This window comes from Schistocerca cancellata, chromosome 1 (genome assembly GCF_023864275.1).
Source record: "Schistocerca cancellata isolate TAMUIC-IGC-003103 chromosome 1, iqSchCanc2.1, whole genome shotgun sequence".
In the NCBI taxonomy this organism is placed as follows: domain Eukaryota; kingdom Metazoa; phylum Arthropoda; class Insecta; order Orthoptera; family Acrididae; genus Schistocerca; species Schistocerca cancellata.
Genome location: NC_064626.1, coordinates 1046437961 through 1046459687, shown reverse-complemented (window position 1 = coordinate 1046459687; position 21727 = coordinate 1046437961). Strand labels below are relative to the sequence as shown.

Here is a 21727-nt window from a genome sequence, read left to right as displayed (position 1 = left end):
GATAGGAATACATTTTCTTCGTAATTTAGGTAGGAAGAATTAAGTGATCATCCTCTATATCGTTCAGAGGTTACGGTTACAGTGTTCCCGTTCTCATCTTGGAAAAAGTATGGACCAATAACATCTGTACCTGTCACAGCAACCAAACAGTCACCTTGGGACTATGTAATGGTTTCTCATGCAGTAGATTTGGGTTTTCACTGGCCCAATAATGACAGTTCTGCTGATTTACCATTCCAATCATATGGAAAAGAGCTTCATCACTCATAAGCAAAATGTCATTTTCTCAAATATGGCCTCCATTTCTCAGGCAAAATTTAGCCGCTGTTCATAATTTCTTTCTTCTTATTTTTTGCACAATGGCCATTTTGTAGGGATGAAATGTTAGGTTAGTATGCAAAATACCCCTTACTGAGTGATTACATAGAACATTTAATGTTGGTTTTCACAGAAGTGTAGGTATTGTGTGACTATTCAGCCATTGTAGTGTTTATTACGGATGACATCAAGGAAACACTGAGCGTATAATCTTTTAAGCATCAAAATCACGCACACTGTCACTACATGGTTCATACTCCAGTGTTGCCAGTTGTGAGGAGAGAGAACAGCTCAAGTGTGCAGTGTCCAGTAATGGCAAAAAGCACATTAGTGCCCCGCAAAGTATTCAAGTATTCTCCATCCCTTTCTGCACAGAACATCTCGTGTTCCTGCCCCATAATTAGCACACCACTGTTGCAGAGTTGCTTACTCTGTTGATCCACTGGGTGGTGTTGCTAACTCATTCATTCATACATTGTTATACATTAAACAAACAGAAGCAGCCACTGCAGGGTACTTTCAATTTTTTTTTTTTTTTTTTTTTTTTTTTTTTTGGGGGGGGGGGGGGGGGGAGGGGTCATTAGTCATCTGACTGGTTTGATACACCCCACCTCAAATTCCTCTCCTGTGCCAACCTCCTTGTCTCAGAGCAGCAGTTGCTACCTACGTCCTCAGTTATTTGCTGGATGTTTTCCAATCTATATCTTTCTCTACAGATTTTGCCCTATACAGCTCCCTCTAGTACCATGGAAGTCATTCTCTGATGTCTTAACAGATGTCATATCATGCTGTCCCTTCTCCTTGTCAGTGTTTTCAACATATTCCTTTCCTCTCCGATTCTGCGCAGAACCTTCTCATTGCTTACCTTATCAGTCGATGTAATTTTCAACATTCACATTTAGCACCACACCCCAAATGCTTTGATTCTCTTCTTTTCTGGTTATTGCACAGTCCATGTTTCAATACTATACAATGCTGTACCCCAGACGTACATTCTCAGAAATTTCTTCCTCAATTTAAGGCCTATGTTTGATACTAGTAGACTTTTCGTGGCCAGGAATACCCTTTTTGCCAGTGCTAGTCTACTTTTGATCTCCTCCTTGCTCCGTCCATCATTGGTTATTTTGCTGCATTCCTTAACTTCATCTACTTCATGACCATCAATCCTGATGTTAAGTTTCTCACTGTTCTCATTTCTGCTACTTCTCATTACTTTTGTCTTTCTTCAATTTACTCTGTCAATATTCTGTACTCATTAGATTGTTCATTTCATTCAGCATATCATGTAATTCTTCTTCACTTTTACTTGGGATAGCAACGTCATCAGTGAATCGTACCTTTGAAATCCTTTCACCTTGAATTATAATTCCACTCTTGAACTTTTCTTTTCTTTTTGTCATTGCTTCTTTGATGTACAGATTGAACAGTAGGGGGGAAAGACTACATCCCTGTCTTACACCCTTTTTAATCCGAGTGCTTCGTTCTTGGTCCTCACTCTTACTATTCTCTTTTGGCTCTTGTAAGTATTTTATATCACCTGTCTCTCCATGTAGCTTACCCCTATTTTTATCAGAATTTCAAATGTCTTGCACCATTTTACATTGTAGAACCCTTTTTCCAGGTTGACAAATCCAATGAATGTGTCTAGATTTTTCTTTAGCCTTGCTTGCATTATCAACTGCAACATCAGAATTGCCTCTCGAATGCCTTTACCTTTTCTAAAGCCTAACTGATCGTCATTTAGCACATCCTCAATTTTCGTTTCTATTCTTCTGCATATTATCCTTGTTAGCAACTGGGATGCATGAGCTGTTAAGCTGATTGTGCAATAATGTGCGATAATTCTTGCACTTGTCAGCTCTTGCAATCTTCGGAATTGTGTGGATATTTTTCTGAAAGTCAGATAGTATGTCGCTAGACTCATACATTCCACACACCAACATCAAGAGTTGTTTTGTTGCCACTTCCCACAATGATTTTAGAAATTCTGATGAAATGTTATTTATCCCTTTTTCCTTATTTGATCTTAAGTCCTCCAAAGCTCTCTCAAATTCTGATTCTAATACTGGGTCCCCTAACTCTTCTAAATCGACTCCTGTTTGTGCTTTTATCGCATCAGACTAATCTTCCCCTTCATAGAGGCCTTCAATGTATTCTTTCCACCTATCTGTCCTCTCCTGCATTTAACAGTGGAATTCCTGTGGCACTCTTTATGCTACCACCCTTGCTTTTATTGTCACTGAAGGTTTTTTTGGTTGTCCTGTATGCTGAGTTAGTCCTTCTGACAATCATTTCTTTTTCGATTTCTTCACATTTTTCATGCAGCCATTTTGCCTTAGCTTCCCTGCACTTCCTATTTATTTCCTTCCTTGCGACTTGTGTTTCTGAATTTCCCTGAAAATTTTGTACTTCCTTCTTTCATTGATCAACTGAAGTATTTCTTCTGTTACCCGTGGTTTCTTCACAGTTACCGTCTTTGTATGTATGGTTTTCTTTCCAGCTTCTGTGATTGCCCTTTTCAGAGCTGTCCATTCCTTTTCAACTGTACTGCATGCTGAGTTCTCCCATTTCTCTGTCCGCTGCCACTTCGATTCTCTCTCTCTCTGATCATCTCTTCACCCATCTCTCCATCCATCTCCACGAAACCCCTCTCTCTGTCAGTTTTGCCCCTCCCATCACACTCCCTCGCCCTCCAACCCTCTGTGCCCATTTCCTCCTCCTTCGTATCTCTACTGAGCTGTGACTATCTTCTCCTGTAGCCCCTACATCACATGCCAATACTGCCCCCATGACATGGCATTCGTGTCGGCAGCCTAGATGTCGGATAGGAAACCCTTTTTCACACGTATATCCATTCCTCAGGAAGCTAGGAAGTTCTAACCCCAAAAATGCTGATACTTGTGGAGTATATGTATAAAATTTGGTCCAATAGTTAAGGGATATGGAAGGAGGTGCTTGGCGCGCGCGCCCACACACACACACACACACACACACACACACACACACACACGCACGCACGCACGCACGCATGCGCTGCTTAATATATTGGGTGTCTCTCTTATGAGTCAACGGGGCAATTTTATCTGGTGTTTCAGCATATATTTAAAATTTAGTTCTTGCAATTTTTTGTTGTAGTCAGCCCATCCTTATACTTCTCATTATGTGTCTCATGTGACGCCCAGTTTTGACAGAAAGCATTGGTTTGTTTTCTGTTAAAAACTAAATGATCTTTAAATCAGAATTTTATGTGCCTATTCGACAGAGCAGTCTCAAATTAGTATAGTGCAGTATTCTTTTTATTGATATGTACCGACAGAGACAGTAAAACACAAATAATAATACATACTCTAGCAGTGGCAGGGAAGTGATGCTTTACTGTGGTAGTAGTCAGCATGTGCCATGACTATGCTTTTGCAAATGGAGTACTGGTTATTCTTAGTGGTTTAATGTTCCTGTTAGCATGTAAAATTTAGATTTAAAAATAATTTTCTTTGTAATGGGAAAGTAATTGACTCTTTCCGTCAATGCAGGGTGTCACATGAAAGACCTGATGAGCAGTATTTGTTTGAGCTGACTCTAGCTATGCTTTGCAAGTATGAAACTGTGAATATCTGCTGAAACACCAGAGAATCCTCCTCCCCCTTGCTATGTCCAGCTCTTCTTCCCCCTCCCTCTGTTCACCTAATCCTCCCACCTCTGTATGTCTGTCTCCTGCCCCCCTCTTGTCCTTGTCCATCTCCTCGTGCCTTCCTGTCCTCAGCAATTTTCTTCTGCCTGCCTCTCTGTAGCCATGTTCTCCTCATGCCCCCTCTCCCTATCCATCCTCTCCTGCCACCCCTCTCTTTTCATCCACCCTTCTATCTGTCTCAACCTGCTCCCCAGCCATGCCCATCCATGCATGTAACCCCTGCAAAACAGGTCGATAAGGTTGGCTGATACTACTCAACACAAAATACCTGTCATGCAGGGGTTGTTGGTTTACCAGATACGATTGAAATCGATCCAGGTGTTTGGGAGGAGATGCTGGTGACATGGTGCTTTACACACACACACACACACACACACACACACACACGCATGTGCTAGCCATTTCCCCGCACCTATGCCCTCGTACATGTTCAACACACACATTGCACACACCACCTCCTGCCCCCTCTCTGTGTCCCCCCCCCCCCCCCCCCTCCTGACCACATTTCTGTCCACCTCTTCTTGACACCATTTCTGCCCACCTCATCCTCCCACTTCTATCTTTTCCATCTCCTCCTCCCCACACTCTTGTCTTCCCATCTTCTCCTCCCATTCTCTGTTAATCTCTTCCACACTCTCTCTTGGAACATATCTTCCTCCATCTCTGTCCACATCCTCCTCTCACTCATTATATCCAATCCAACTCCTCCCTCCCCCCCTCCTTACTTTTCCACCTGCACACCATCCCTTTCCACCTTCCACCTGGGAAGATACTCCTTCACTTTGTTTTGTAATATCTGGACATTTTCAATTTCCTGCCTAATGTCTACCAGCAACCTGTTATATGCTTTCACACTAGAATATAAAATGCCATTCTAAACCCTTGACATTGCTGCCAAAGTCTAGATTGAAATTATTTTTACTTAGAATTGTAGTCGTGAATTTTCACATTCATCCTAAAGCCACTGACAAAAAAAAAGTAAAAAAATAAAAAAAATATTAGGGAGTAAAAGTATTGGCAGATGAGTGCCAGAATCCATAGGTCCTTGAAGGGCCTTCTACAAGGTGTTAGATTACCACATTTATGCAATATTCTTACGTAATGTTTCTGTAGAATACATACTTTTCTGGCCCTAGCTACATTGTCCCACAAGATGCCATAGGACTGTATTGTGTGAAAGTATGCAAAGTATGCCTGCAGTTCTGACCGAAGGTCTACATAGTGAGAAACCTATTCTTAGGTGCACACCAAGCAGAACTAAGGTTTCTAGTTAACTTGCCCATATGCCAGGGCCTCCTCAGTTTATTATCTATCTTGTTGCCAAGAGGTGTCACACATGAGAGTTTAATTTACTTTGTGCTGTTGATCTCCACTTTTTGGCACCTTAAAGTTTTTTAATTTGTTCGGAATTGCTTAACATGAGTTTTTGTTGGATAGGGAATAAAGGTTTTTTGCTTGGATCAGTTGCAATCCTATTCCATTACTCTCGTGATTGCATTTGGCATAGATAATTTGCTCCCTATATTGGTGTATCTGTATTGTCAGCAAACATTGGTGTTCAAAATGTTCTCCAGTGTTTTCAGTAAATAATTTATATTCATAAAAACAGAAATTCTCAGGAAGCTGGTTAATGTCATCCTCCTCTAAGTTGTTGAAATTATAGTTCAAATGTAATCCTCCTCTTCTCTCTCCCCCCCCCCCCCCCCCTCCCTTTTCTTTGAATATTACTACATGGTCTTATTTGGGAGGATCTTTTCTCTGAGAAGCTAAACCATCAGTGACATTGTTGAACCCTACACTTTGCTAAAAAAATATTACTTGGTATTCGGTGCCTCGGGAGTTCTGTACTTCTTTTTGCTCCTATAACTACTCCCTTAGCAGCAGAACCTCATTTGTTAACTCTCTGATTACTATTTACCTTAACTTATACATTTTTCTGTCTTCTCACACTCCAGAATCTAAAGCTAGCATCTCTTAAGCCTTTCGCCTGATATGGCAGATTTGTGCATAGTCCAATCATCTACCCTCTTTCTAATCTTACTGCTGCCAACTTTAGCTCACGGCAGATCTGATTCTGCCTGTGCTATTGCTAGATAATCTTAAAGATCAGTTGCTCCTTCTCCATAATTATGTAGTGATAGGCACAACTGCTATAGCACCAAAGGCATGTCATATATCCTTCCTGGTGGGTTACTTCATTGCATCTTACATAAAATAAGTGTTGACAGTCTTCACATTGTCAACCATTTCTCCTTTCTCTGCAGCTGCTTCCTCCACACTTGTTCATTGTAATAGTATTTATTTTGCCTGAACAGATTAGTGAAGTTTAAATGTTCCATGAAAAATTAATTTTATGTTGTTACTGTGTGTTATTTTACCAAAAATAACTGACTTATTATATTTCTTTTATGAAATGTGCACATGTACAGGATTTATGAACATTCCTCAGTTAGTTAAACATCAAATTAATGAATATTTTTCAATGAAATATGTTTAATGTGCATGATTCAGTAACTGGCACCACAGCATAGATTGAAATTATGTTGGCGTTGCATTCCCTATTAGAAGTATAAAGGTAACAGAGACATCAAATTAAAATTTATGCTAACTCTTTATAAAATACTAGCTAGTTTGTTGTGACACCTTTATTTAGATTTGTTATCCGTGGGAGTGTTTGGGATTACCACTGACAGTTACTGCAAACGTGGTTATGCCTACACTTCCTGCTTCTGTTCTTGCATATGACTGCATATGTGTTGTGGTATTGATAACACAGTTTTGGGATTTGAGACATTGGCATTGTGTGAATTGTCTGCATACACAAAGACATTCTCAAGTCTTAAGGCCAGGACTCTTGTAGCCTGCCTTCAGAGGGATTGGCCATTGGAATTTAGGTTTTCTGTGGTTTCCATAAATTGCTCTAAGCAAATGCCAGGATGGTTCCTTTGCAAGGGCTTTCCCCATCCTTGAACAACCAATTTCCTTCCCCATCTTTGAAATTTGCTGGGTTCGTACTAACAACCTTGATGTCGTCAGGATGTTGAACGCTAATCTCCCTTCCTCTTGTAGCCCACTTTGTTGATTTCAATCAGAGTGAGACTGTTGCTTCAGTTGCAGTCTGCAATAGTCTATAGCCACCCCTCTCCTCAATACATTGTTGCCCACAGCACTTTACTCTGATAGCAGTGATTTTCCCTGAATTGAGATATTTATGGTGCACCGTTAACAATTTCCAAAGCCCAGTGCCTGCACAACTTGGGAGATAGTGTGTACTGTGGGTCAGGCCCTCATGGTAGGCTTGTGATCAGATGTAGTGCATTTTGTTTGTGTTCATTCAATTGTCGAGTCTGTATCCAGTACAAGGCCTGATGACATTCTTACCAACACAGTAACTTATGTTCAGAGAAATGACATATAATATTTTCACACGCGCATAGCTGTAGCATTTACAACAGAGATTCTGCAGAGACTATAAATCAGCTAAAAGTCCAGCAGAATGCAACTGTTGTGTCGCCAATGTGCAGAATGTTGCCATCAGTTATCAACAGAATTGCACAGACACACAGACTGCAGTTCACTTTAATTGACAGTAATGCCCATATACACAGAGGTTGTGGAAATGCTTGGAGAGCCATAGTATCTGAAGAAATGAATCTCTCTTGCCATTCACAGCCTTAAACTGCACCATAACTGTGTGGTTGTTGCTGAAACAATGTCCACATTTGTAACCGACATTACATGGATAGACAATATGTAATTTGCTGCATAAAAGCTAATCTCAGTATTCTGATTTTATATATCTTCCATTTGTGTCCAGGTTTTTTTATGTTGTTCTTGTAGTGTTAATGTCTGCACATTATTACTTGGACACTTTTGTTGCAGGGACAAATGGATTTTGCTGCAATATGTGTACCATATTAAATAGTTACGAATATAATAGAGGGAAACATTCCACTTGGGAAAAATATATCTAAAAACAAAGATGATGTAACTTACCAAACAAAAGTGTTGGCGTGTTGATAGACACACAAACAAACAAGTGGGAAAAGCAGGCGCCAGGTTGAGATTCATAGGAAGAATTCTAAGAAAATGTGACTCATCGACGAAAGAAGCAGCTTACAAAACGCTTATTCGTCCGATTCTTGAGTATTGCTCATCAGTATGGGACCCTTACCAGGTTGGATTAATAGAAGAGATAGACATGATCCAGCGAAAAGCAGCGCGATTCGTCATGGGGACATTTAGTCAGCGCGAGAGCGTTACGGAGATGCTGAACAAGCTCCAGTGGCGGACACTTCAAGAAAGGCGTTACGCAATACGGAGAGGTTTATTATCGAAATTACGAGAGAGCACATTCCGGGAAGAGATGGGCAACATATTACTACCGCCCACATATATCTCGCGTAATGATCACAACGAAAAAATCCGAGAAATTAGAGCAAATACGGAGACTTACAAGCAGTCGTTCTTCCCACGCACAATTCGTGAATGGAACAGGGAAGGGGGGATCAGATAGTGGTACAATAAGTACCCTCCGCCACACACCGTAAGGTGGCTCGCGGAGTATAGATGTAGATGTAGATGTAGAAACACAAACATACACACAAAATTCAAGCTTTCGCAACCAACGGTTGCCTAATAAGGAAAGAGGGAAGGAGAGGGAAAGACGAAAGGATGTGGGTTTTAAGGGAGAGGGTAAGGAGTCATTCCAATCCCGGGAGCGGAAAGACTTACCTTAGGGGGAAAAAAGGACAGGTATACACTTGCGAGCGCGCGCGCGCGCCCGCCCACACACACACACACACACACACACACACACACACACACACACATACACATATACCGACACAAGCAGACATTTGTAAAGGCAAAGAGTTTGGGCCAAACTCTTTGCCTTTACAAATGTCTGCTTGTTGCGAAAGCTTGAATTTTGTGTGTGTGTTTGTGTTTGTCTGTGTGTCTATCAACATACCAACGCTTTTGTTTGGTAAGTTACATCATCTTTGTTTTTAGATATATTAAACAGTTCATTATACTTGGTTATTGATTCCAAATCTTTGCACTTATCACACTTACTTGTTTATCCCAGTACTTTTTCTTTGCTGCTTGCAGATGGGGTTAAGCATTTACAGTGCCACAGTGAGTGATATGGAACAGTGGGAGTAAGCTTAGCATCATTCATGTAGTGTTACCAGTGAGAGAAATGACAGCCATGCTTAGTGCTCCATGTGGAGGACAGATAAATGCTCAGGCTAAAATATACAACTGACAAAGATTTAAATATTTCATCCATCTGAGCCAGAAATTGGGTTTAAAGTGGCAGATGAGCAAAAGGTGATTATTGCTAGAGTAAATTTCAGTACCCACAAAAGTATAAGGATGAAAATAGAAAATCTGGACAATGATGTTGTGACTGTCTGTCTTAAAAATAGTTTAACTGCAATAGCTGTTTGTCGTTAAAATCTTTCCACAGTTGAGGACTGGTGACCCACCAGGCAGAGAAAATTACATCGATACGCACTTTCTTGGCATTAATGAAATGTGTGTAAGTACCGTCTAGTGGATCCACACATTTGTATTATTCTATTTGTTCTCATAACATGCAGCTCTTTTCTGACATTGCATAAGATGTAATCGATAGAGAAAATTGAAAGGTCTGAAAAGACTACAGAAGCTGTACATAATTATTGTTTGTTGTTACACTTATTTGTCCCAAGTATGAACAAACATTAGAGAACTGTGTGCTAGTTATAACTGGCAGACAAGTAAATTACTGATACTGAAATGAAAGGTCTTGGTAAGCATATATTAGCGTACTACAGTATGTTCTGAACACAGTCCAGTCCAAAAGTACTAAAAACAAACAAAATTACTTTTATTTCTTGAAGAAATGTTGATACTGTGATAAATAGGTGTCTTTGAGCAGATGCTGCCACCTGGTGGGAACATGCAGAAATGAATACAAGTGCTGCACTGAAAGCAAGTAGCATAAAGTATGTGCTACAATCAGGCACAGCAAGTTTAGTTATTCCCTGAACTAAAAAAAAAATAAAATAAAATAAAAAAAAATTGGATGTAGCATACAAGCAATCACAGTTAACACAGTGATTGAGACACTGAAAGTGGAGCACAAATTCCCCTCCCCTTTCCACTCAAGTTCAAGTTTTCATGGTTTTACGTAAATTGATGATGACTGATCCTTCAAAATGGTACCTGTGGCTGGTGTCAGTTTCATAAACAACTGTGGGTGCATTGCTGAGCTGCAATAATCACAACGTGAAAGCACAACCAGAAGGTTATAGATGAAATAAAAATACACAATATACACTTTTTTGTTGTGTTAATAAAATTTTGACAATCAAATATCTATGAAGTATTATATTGATTTTTAAGTCTTATAATGTAAATAATAAGTCATTAAAACCATTTGCAGAATGTGTGAGCTTGCTGCCAGATGATGGTTGCCGATTCATTCCACCTCTGCCCAAGGATACACCTCCACCACCCCCGCCCCCACCACCACCACCACCACCACCACCACCTCCTCCTTCAGAGAGTGATTCAGAAGGAGGAGAGACACGTAGCCAGGAAACCTGTTCACCTGTTTCTACAGTAAGTGTAAACCACTATACATGCCATATAGAATCTATGTTTCAAAACATGCTAGGTTATAAACATTTTGTATAAAGTATGGGCTGGAATGTTCAGTCCTCCTTTTTAACTTTTTCATGGTACAGAATTATGATTAATTTATATTATACTACTATAAACTTAAGCATAACAGTGTGGTGCAGTACATTATGAGTAGATTCCAACCCGGTTGTAGTTCATTTATCATTGACAGATGCTCAGTGTTTCACCAGAAACATTTTGAGAAGTGCAATGTAATAAAAGCACTCAGTCCTTGTTGTGATGTGTTGAAACAGGTGTGTTGTGCAAGGGAGGAGATTGTCATTTATTATATTTCCAATTGGAGTGAATGGAAATGAAGAAATTAGATTCCTCAGCAGTTTTCAGTGTTTATTGAAAGGTTGATAGACCATTCTTGATCTTTCGGTGAATAAATGATCCCAGAGACAAAGGCCACTAGAAAAAATCTCATTCTCAGTGAGGAAGTTATTCACTCTGGAGAAAAACTTTTTGTTTATCACCACTCACCTACACAGAAAATGCTTAGGGAGGCTGATGTGTGAAGAGAGAATGTGCACATAACTCTTGAGGTATGAATCGCTGAGGAGAAAACCATAAAGGAGAGTGGTGAAGCCATACTACGTCCTGGATGAGCAGAGATTTCATAAGCACATGTACATGTTATGTACCAAACTTTGTTACAAAATAACATCCAAGCATCAAATATACTCAGTCACTTCATATGTTGCTGCAAGGAAAACTGAAGAGTCTCGCATTGGCTTGATTTGGATATCTTCCACTAAGTCATGTTGTTTGCTTTTAGGCTCCATGATCACATTTTGGAGAGCTTGAATGGTTCATGTTATGTGGCTATAGTCCAGTCATCTGCATAGCTGAACTTGCCAAATTATGTGTTGGGTACGTTGGAAATATAAAGATTGAAGAAAAGCGGGGCAAGGACTGAGCCCAGTGGCAGCCCATTGTTGAGTATTTTGGAGGAGCTAATTCTTTCTCTTGTAGTCACTTCAAAAGTTCTTTCCCTGAGCATGGTATCAATGAGACAGATGGTATAGCTGCATGGAATTATTCAAATTTGACAGAAAAAATCTGTATGCACAGATGGGTATAAAAGTTACCTCTCTGTTCTTGATGTAGTTACTCCTAACTGATCAGATAGATTGGTGAAGAGCGATTATTTTTGTGAGTTATAGCATCCCACAGAATATTAAACATGTGTAATTTGTAACTGAAGGTATTTGATCTTTTAAAAGTTTTAGATTTTTATTTTTTAATTCTGTTTGGATGTTGGCTGGCTGTAATTAAAATATTAAATTATAACTAGAAGAAAAAAATTGCTAGTTTAAATAAACATGCCCTGACTTTGAAAACTTGCAGTTTTGGTGAAATATGTGTAAGAACACATGAGGAGGAAAAATCATTGCTTTATTTATTTCATGTGCTCCAAAGAATAAGTTGGACAAAGAAGTAACCTAATTGATTTTTGTAGGTATAAATTTGTTTTATTGCATGGTTATGTCAATAGCAGGGTCCACATACATGTTTCTATAAATATAGTCAGTAAATCACTTTTATAACATTTGGGATCTGTGTGTAACATTGCTTTGTTACAATATGTCCACAGTGTACAGTTAATTTTTGTATGATAAAGAAACCTTTAATTTAAGTGTATTATACATTAATTATGTTGCAGGGCCATAGCAGTATTTCATCGCCCAGGCCACAGTCCCCATCATTGTCTGACTTGGAAGCAAAGAAACAGTCACTTCTGGCAGAGCTGGAGGATGGAAGCTCTGGGGAAACTGTTCGGGTAGCTGCAACACCCACACTTGGAAAAATAAAGTCTGTTGCCCTTGGTACACCAGTTTTATTGGGGAGGTCTCCTTACTCTAGACTTCCCTCTCCAAAGAAATTCTCTCACAACATCTGTGATGTTATAAATTTTGAAAATCTTCCTGATTCAACAGGAAAGTATGAGAAGATGACTGATATAATACAGAAAGTACGGACAGTTGTTTCACGCATACAGAGTGATACTGATACAGCTACATGACAGGCACAGGTGTAGTATAATAATATTTTACACCAATATACATCTAAAAATATGTGCTACCATTTTTAAATTTAATGTCCAAGATTAAAGAAGAAAGTACATGTAAGATGCATTATTCAGCATGTGGAAGACCACAGAAAAAAATTCAAATTCTTGTGACATTCCTTCTTCAAGAGATAGATAAAAGAAGCAGGAAATAAAAATGTGTGTAAGGGGAGCTTGAGAAATGTTAAATGATCACAGAGGAGACTATATTAATTCAGTTTAATACTAAGGAATAGATAATATTTGACTGTTAAAGAACATAACTTCTCTAGATTTCAGCTACCTTTCTCCTAAATTTGTTAACTTCTGTGCCTTGGGGAGTTCGTCATCTGTGTTCTAGACTTCATGTTCAGTTTTATGAGTAACTGGCCATCCAATATATTCTCCATGTTTGGACAGGTTATCTCACATGGCCTTTTTGTACATTTAGTCCAGTTTGAGGATTTAATTTTTAATTTTATTGTTTAAATTAGAAAAAGATTATTTTATATTTATGTAAGATAAATCAAATTATTAATTTTTGGTAACAATTTTAATATCAAATATTTTGGGGAAAATACCAACAAGAGAAGCTATGTACATAAAGTGAAAATGTTCAATAAATGTTTATTTACCATAATCATGTCTCATAATATTTTCTTCTGTCTTTATAATTGATTATTTTGTGTGACATAGGTATAATTTGCAATTGAGACCCGATTCTTTAAATAAGTAATCTCTCATTCAATGTAAATGAAATAAAGTTCAAAGCAGAAATATTTTATTATTAACATGTTAATTATTATTTAAGGGGGTAATCTAGGTAAAGATCTCCTCAGCATGAAGGTTGGTTTAAGTAGTATAGTGCTTGACTAAAAAAGGTGCCTATTGACCTCTGAGCTGACATGCCCAACCATGTATAGATGATTTACAGTTCAACATGGACTCAGAACCATGTTGTTGTTGTTGTTGTTGTTGTTGTTGTTGTTGTTGTGGTCTTCAGTCCTGAGACTGGTTTGATGCAGCTCTCCATGCTACCCTATACTGCGCAAGTTTCTTCATCTCCCAGTACTTATGCAACCTACATCCTTCAGAATCTGCTTAGTGTATTCATCTCTTGGTCTCCCTCTATGATTTTTACCCTCCACACTGCCCTCCAATGCTAAATTTGTGATCCCTTGGTGCCTCAGAACATGTCCTACCAACCGGTCCCTTCTTCTTGTCAAGTTGTGCCACAAACTCCTCTTCTCCCAAGTTCTATTCAATACCTCATCATTAGTTATGTGATGTACCCATCTAATCTTCAGCATTCTTCTGTAGCACCACATTCCGAAAGCTTCTATTCTCTTCTTGTCCACACAATTTATCGTCCATGTTTCACTTCCATACAAGGCTACACTCCACACAAATACTTTCAGAAACGACTTCCTGACACTTAAATCTATACTCGATGTTAACAAATTTCTCTTCTTCAGAAACGCTTTCCTTGCCATTGCCAGTCTACATTTTATATCCTCTCTACTTCGGCCATCATCGGTTATTTTGCTCCCCAAATAGCAAAACTCCTTTACTACTTTAAGTGTCTCATTTCCTAATATAATACCCTCAGCATCACCCAACTTAATTAGAGTACATTCCATTATCCTCGTTTTGCTTTTGTTGATGTTCATCTTATACCCTCCTTTCAAGACAATGTCCATTCCGTTCAACTGCTCTTCCAAGTCCTTTGCTGTCTCTGACAGAATTACAATATCATCGGTGAACCTGAAAGTTTTTATTTCTTCTCCATGGATTTTAATACCTACTCCGAATTTTTCTTTTGTTTCCTTTACTGCTTGCTCCCTTCCCAACCACTGCTTCCCTTTCATGTCCCTCGGCTCTTATAACTGCCATCTGGTTTCTGTACAAATTGTAAATAGCCTTTCGCTCCCTGTACTTTAACCCTGCCACTTTCAGAATTTGAAAGAGAGTATTCCAGTCAACATTGTCAAAAGCTTTCTCCAAGTCTACAAATGCTAGAAACATAGGTTTGCCTTTTCTTAATCTAGCTTCTAAGGTAAGTCGTAGGGTCAGTGTTGCCTCACGTGTTCCCATATTTCTACAGAATCCAAACTGATCTTCCCCGAGGTCAGCTTCTACCAGTTTTTCCATTCTTCTGTAAAGAATTTGCGTTAGTATTTTGCAGCCGTGACTTATTAAACTGATAGTTCGGTAATTTTCACATCTGTCAACGCATGCTTTATTTGGGATTGGAATTATTATATTCTTCATGAAGTCTGAGGGAATTTCACCTGTCTCATACATCTTGCTCACCAGATGGTAGAGTTTTGTCAGGACTGGCTCTGCCAAGGCTGTCAGTAGTTCTAATGGAATGTTGTCTACTCCCGGGGCCTTGTTTCGACTTAGGTCTTTCAGTGCTCTATCAAACTCTTCATGCAGTATCATATCTCCCATTTCATCTTAATCTACATCCTCTTCCCTTTCTATAACATTGCTCTCAAGTACATCGCCCTTGTATAGTCCTTCTATACAGGGCGTTACAAAAAGGTACGGACAAACTTTCAGGAAACATTCCTCACACACGTAGAAAGAAAATATGTTATGCGGACATGTGTCCGGAAACGCTTACTTTCCAGGTTAGAGCTCATTTTATTACTTCTCTTCAAATCACATTAATCATGGAATGGAAACACACAGTAACAGAACGTACCAGCATGACTTCAAACACTTTGTTACAGGAAATGTTCAAAATGTCCTCCGTTAGCGAGGATACATGCATCCACCCTCCGTTGCATGGAATCCCTGATGCGCTGATGCAGCCCTGGAGAATGGCATATTGTATCACAGCCGTCCACAATACGAGCACGAAGAGTCTCTACATTTGATACCGGGGTTGCATAGACAAGAGCTTTCAAATGCCCCCATAAATGAAAGTCAAGAGGGTTGAGGTCAGGAGAGCGTGGAGGCCATTGAATTGGTCCACCTCTGCCAATCCATTGGTCATCGAATCTGTTGTTGACAAGCTTACGAACACTTAGACTGAAATGTGCAGGAGCTCCACCGAGCTTGAACCACATGTCGTGTCGTACTTGTAAAGGCACATGTTCTAGCAGCACAGGTAAGTATCCCGTATGAAATCATGATAACGTGCTCCATTGAGCGTAGGTGGAAGAACATGGGGCCCAATCAAGACATCACCAACAATGCCTGCCCAAACGTTCACAGAAAATCTGTGTTGATGATGTGATTGCACAATTGCGTGCGGATTTTCGTCAGCCCACACATGTTGATTGTGAAAATTTACAATTTGATTATGTGGGAATGAAGCCTCATCCGTAAAGAGAACATTTGCACTGAAATGAGGATTGACACATTGTTGGATGAACCATTCACAGAAGTGTACCCTTGGAGGCCAATCAGCTGCTGATAGTGCCTGCACACGCTGTACATGGTACGGAAACAACTGGTTCTCCCGTAGCACTCTCCATACAGTGACGTGGTCAACGGTACCTTGTACAGCAGCAACTTCTCTGACGCTGACATAGGGTTATCGTCAACTGCACGAAGAATTGCCTCGTCCATTGCAGATGTCCTCGTCATTCTAGGTCTTCCTCAGTTGTGAGTCAGGCTGGAATGTTCCGTGCTTCCTAAGACGCCAATCAGTTGCTTCGAACGTCTTCCTGTTGGGACACCTTCGTTCTGGAAATCTGTCTCGATACAAACGTACCGTGCCACGGCTATTGCCCCGTGCTCATCCATACATCAAATGGGCATCTGCCAACTCCGCATTTGTAAACATTGCACTGACTGCAAAACCATGTTCGTGATGAACACAAACCTTTTGATGCTACGTACTAATGCACTTCATGCTAGTACTGTAGAGCAATGAGTCACATGTCAACACAAGCACCAAAGTCATCATTACCTTCCTTCAATTGGGCCAACTGGCGGTGAATCGAGGAAGTACAGTACATACTGACGAAACTAAAATGAGCTCGAACATGGAAGTTACGCGTTTCCGGACACATGTCCACATAACATCTTTTCTTTATTTGTGTGTGCGGAATGTTTCCTGAAAGTTTGGCCGTACTTTTTTGTAACACCCTGTATACTCCTTCCACCTTTCTGCTTTCCCTTCTTTGCTTAGAACTGGGTTTCCATCTGAGCCCTTGATATTCATACAAGTGGTTCTCTTTTCTCCAAAGGTCTCTTTAATTTTCCTGTAGGCAGTATCTATCTTACCCCTAGTGAGAGAAACCTCTATATCCTTACATTTGTCCTCTAGCCATGCCGGCTTAGCCATTTTGCACTTCCTGTTGGTCTCATTTTTGAGACGTTTGTATTCCTTTTTGCCTGCTTCATTTACTGAATTTTTATATTTTCTCCTTTCATCAATTAAATTCAATATTTCTTCTGTCACCCAAGGATTTCTACTAACCCTCGTCTTTTTACCTACTTGATCCTCTGCTGCCTACATTACTTCATCCCTCAAAGCTACCCCTTCTTCTTCTACTGTATTTCTTTCCCCCATTCTTGTCAATTGTTCCCTTATGCTCTCCCTGAAACTCTGTACAACCTCTGGTTTAGTCAGTTTATCCAGGTCCCACCTCCTTAAATTCCCACCTTTTTGCAGTTTCTTCAGTTTTAATCTACAGTTCATAACCAATAGATTGTGGTCAGAGTCCACATCTGCCCCTGGAAATGTCTTACAATTTAAAACCTGGTTCCTAAATCCCTGCCTTACCATTATATAATCTATCTGAAACCTGTCAGTATCTCCAGGCTTCTTCCATATATACAACCAACCAAGTGTTAGCTATGATTAAGTTGTGCTCTGTGCAAAATTCTACCAGGTGGCTTCCTCTTTCATTTCTTCCCCCCAATCCATATTCACCTACTACGTTTCCTTCTCTTTCTTTTCCTACTCTCGAGTTCCAGTCACCCATGACTATTAAATTTTCGTCTCCCTTCACTACCTGAATAATTTCTTTTATCTCATCATACATTTCTTCGTCATCTGCAGAGCTAGTTGGCATATAGACTTGTTTGTACTACTGTTGTCGGCGTGCGCTTTGTGTCTATCTTGGCCACAATAATGCGTTCACTGTGTTGTTTGTAGTAGCTTACCCGCACTCCTATTTTTTTATTCATTATTAAACCTACTCCTGCATTACTCCTATTTGATTTTGTATTTATAACCCTGTATTCACCTGACCAGAAGTCTTGTTCCTCCTGCCACCGAACTTCACTAATTCCCACTATATCTAACTTTAACCTATCCATTTCCCTTTTTAAATTTTCTAACCTACCTGCCCGATTAAGGGATCTGACATTCCACACTCCGATCCGTAGAACGCCAGTTTTCTTTCTCCTGATAACGACATCCTCTTGAGTAGTCCCCGCCCGGAGATCCGTATGGGGGACTATTTTACCACCGGAATATTTTACCCAAGAGGACGCCATCATCATTTAACCATACAGTAAAGCTGCATGCCCCTGGGAAAAATTATGGCCGTAGTTTCCCCTTGCTTTCAGCCGTTCGCAGTACCAGCACAGCAAGGCCGTTTTGGTTAGTGTTACAAGGCCAGATCAGTCAATCATCCAGACTGTTGGCTCTGCAACTACTGAAAAGGCTGCTGCCCCTCTTCAGGAACCATATGTTTGTCTGGCCTCTCAACAGATACCCCTCCTTTGTGGTTGCACCTACGGTACGGCATCTGTATTGCTGAGGCACACAAGCCTCCCCACCAACGGCAAGGTCTATGGTTCATAGTGGGGCTCAGAACCATATATTTAATAATTTAAGTATGGTAAATATAACACAGAGAACACCACAATGTCTAAATTGTAAACATATATATAGTGTGATTTGCCTGTTTATTTGTGTTTTTATCTGCTGAGTACTAGGAACATGGATTATTATTTACATTTGTAAGATATCTGCCATTTAAAACACACAGCTGCAAGTGATGAATTAGTGATAGTACTTCTTGTATGGATAGTGTGTGTGTGTGTGTGTGTGTGTGTGTGTGTGTGTGTGTGTGTGTGTGGGCGGGAGTGGGGGGGGGGGGAGATTAAAACTTGTCATTGAATGAAATAGATTCCAAAAATGTTGTTGCAACATTCGTTTACAGCTGGCTTTATTCTTGTGCTTCACAATGGGAGTAAAAAAACAGTCTGTGTATACTATGGCTCTTGGGATATTGTCTGGTTTATCTTGAATGGAGAGCAAGAAAAGGGGCATATATTTAAATTTTGGATATGGGTTTATTGTTAACACCTCTCCTCTGGTAATAAATATCTCACACGCAGGCCCACGCACACACATGTACACGTGGTCATAAAGTTCTGGCTGATTGTGTATGAGATCATCATCATCATCATCATCATCATCATCATCATAAAGTGCAGTTAACCACCATGAATGCTACTGTGGCCGTATCTTGTAACTAATACTTAGCTTGCAATGTCACAAATAGGGCTAGAAAGAAACACACATGTTGTAACAGAGATTACATTGTGTAAACAACTTGATTTTGTTCATCAAGCTGTCACTTTCATGTACTGCAGTGGGTTATTAACTAGAATAGTAGTATAATTATTGTTACAATTTCTGATGTCAACAGCCTTGTTGACAAAACAACTAATACAAGTAGGCATGAGAGGCACTCACTGAGTCGTCAGTTTATATTTCCATGGTTCTCTGGCTGTGCTGACATACTGCTGATTTATTGAAATTTTTATATTTTACGTGCAGATATTCTGTTACTGTTTACAGAAAAATATTTTGTTCTTGTTAATTGATATGCAAACAATTTGAACATCATGTGAAAAGTTGGCAACTTCATCCATCGGCAGTCGTGTGTGTGTGTGTGTGTGTGTGTGTGTGTGTGTGTGTGTGTGTGTGTGTGTGTTTTCAAAATTTACTCTAACCTGGTTTTCAATAATGCAGTTCCGGTTTACTTTAATGGCAGTGCATAAGACAATGCTCAATAATAATAGTGAAGTCGGAACTTGTTCAGGTTTTCTGATTAAGTTTTATGCCCTTGCTTAAGTAATGTTTTGCTCTTTTGCTTTTTTTTATGTCATCAAACAGTGGTGTTGTGCCTTGCAGTATGACATACTCACTTATTCAGTTCTGACCTAGTCACTTATTCAGTTGTCTGTTACAGAGCTAGATAGTTCTGCTTTCTCTGCACCTTGCTCCTTCGGCAGCTGATGGGGCGCACCCTATCATTGCCACCGATGCCGTATCAGTAGCTGGGGTTGTTGCTTCCATCAACTGGGTCAAGGAGGGGACATTGGGTGTCTCGATGGATGCTGCATCTAGCCAACTGTAGATGCACTTTTGAAAACAGAAGGAATTTAAGAAATAAGGAAAAAGAAATTTTACAACAAAAATTTGTCAGCCTGAACTTCATCAGTCGTAAACACTCAACTCTCCACACCCCCTTTTCCGCACTCTGCATGTTTCAGTGGTAGCAGAGTGTGTCTGTGGTTATGGAAGACTAGGTGCTTTGGGCTGATGGGATGCATAGTAATCAACTTTAAAGTTATTCTTGGCATTTCATGTGGTTTGTCTGACCTGTAGTTGTCATATGCTGAAGAGAAAGGGATCACTGGTATTTGAGTAGCATATTTGAGGCACCAGAAGCGATCGTATTATAACAAGTTGGAGGTAGGCAACACAAGCTCACTTCTTAATGAGAAAGCTCCTATAAGTAGATGTCACTTTAAACTTAAAATTGGACTACCAGTGGAGGTCCGTCTTGGAGGGGGGGGGGAGGGTGTCCTGCTGCGCGGTCCCACTTTGTGCGATTTGAAAATTCCACCAGCTTCCATGTGGGGCACTGTCTGTCTGACAGCTGTTCATGCAACATCATGTGTGTAGCAGCTGCGAGTGTGGTCTTCTCTCATGGAACATGCTTCAGGACAGAACCAGCTGGCAGTCTTGGCAGCTAAGTGTTTGTTCAGTTCTCTGGTCACACTTCTCACCTTTCGTTGTTTGAAGTGCCTGGTTGGCCTTTCATCATCGGTTTATGCTCGCTGTCCTAAAAGTTTGTTTAGTTGAGAAAGTTATGCATTAGCGTTGCAGTATGCAGCTGAAAGTGGAAGTGATTTGGAGTTGTTCTTCCGCTGTCACATTATTTATTGACTTATTTTGAAATGCGGAAGGACTTTGTTTCCGTGGTTAGCTTCTACCATCGCCAGATTAACAGCTGTTACTGGTGGCTTGTATCTCACATGTGATTTTTGGCGTGCTTTTGTAGGAAGAGTAAAAGGCTTATGTGTTCCTGATCTATTTTGTGTCATGTGTTACAGGAATCAAGTATAGCTCCATGGGGAGTGGTTTCACCGTGACTTGCATCTGGAGATAAGTTACACGTGTTGGGTGTACATTGGTAGTTCAGTGTTTATAATTCTTCCTGTGGTCAGGACCCACAAACTGTTGTCAGAGCCGGTTTGTAATGTCATTGGCTTGTGATCCACTGCGAGTGGTTCCCCTGTGACGTGCGATCAATGATGAGGTGCACGTGTCGTGTGTTTGCTAGTTCAGTCAAGTGAAAGATAGTGGCCTATAATTTGGTTGTCTGTTGTGCTGTGTTAGCTTATGTTAAGGCCATGTAGCTGCTGTTTGAAATTTAGTCTTAGTGATACGACACTAGTAGCCTTTACTACCAGGGAAATAGTTTGCACTCTCCTGAGAGGATGACTGGAAAGCATCGAACATGTGGACTAAGTGCAATACCAGTCACTAAATTGAGACTGGCGGTACCACTGTTCGTTAAATGTCCATTTAATGGTGTGATCGGAGAACATGTTTGTGAGAACTGTGTCTGACACTGCGTTGTATTTGTCTGGTTGGATTTTAGTTGGCTACGATCTCATTGTTTCTACCTGTAAGTATGTTGGCATATTAAAGGGTATTGCTGTTCATATTTACTCATATTGGTTTTGTGTGTTCCCATTGTAAATTGGGGATGACTTACCTGTAA

At 40.1% G+C, this 21727-nt stretch overlaps 1 protein-coding gene across 1 annotated transcript in view; it reads left to right on the top strand.

The window, feature by feature from the left end:
• Positions 1-13360, top strand: part of LOC126090277 (zinc finger CCHC domain-containing protein 8 homolog) — a 56083-nt gene extending 42723 nt beyond the window's left edge. Inside the window, exons 7-8 of the mRNA XM_049906974.1 lie at positions 10440-10618; positions 12348-13360. Of these exons, the coding sequence (XP_049762931.1) occupies positions 10440-10618; positions 12348-12707 (539 nt within the window). The 3' untranslated portion in view covers positions 12708-13360. The remainder of the gene's footprint in view (positions 1-10439; positions 10619-12347) is intronic.
• The last annotated feature ends 8367 nt before the right edge of the window (positions 13361-21727 follow it).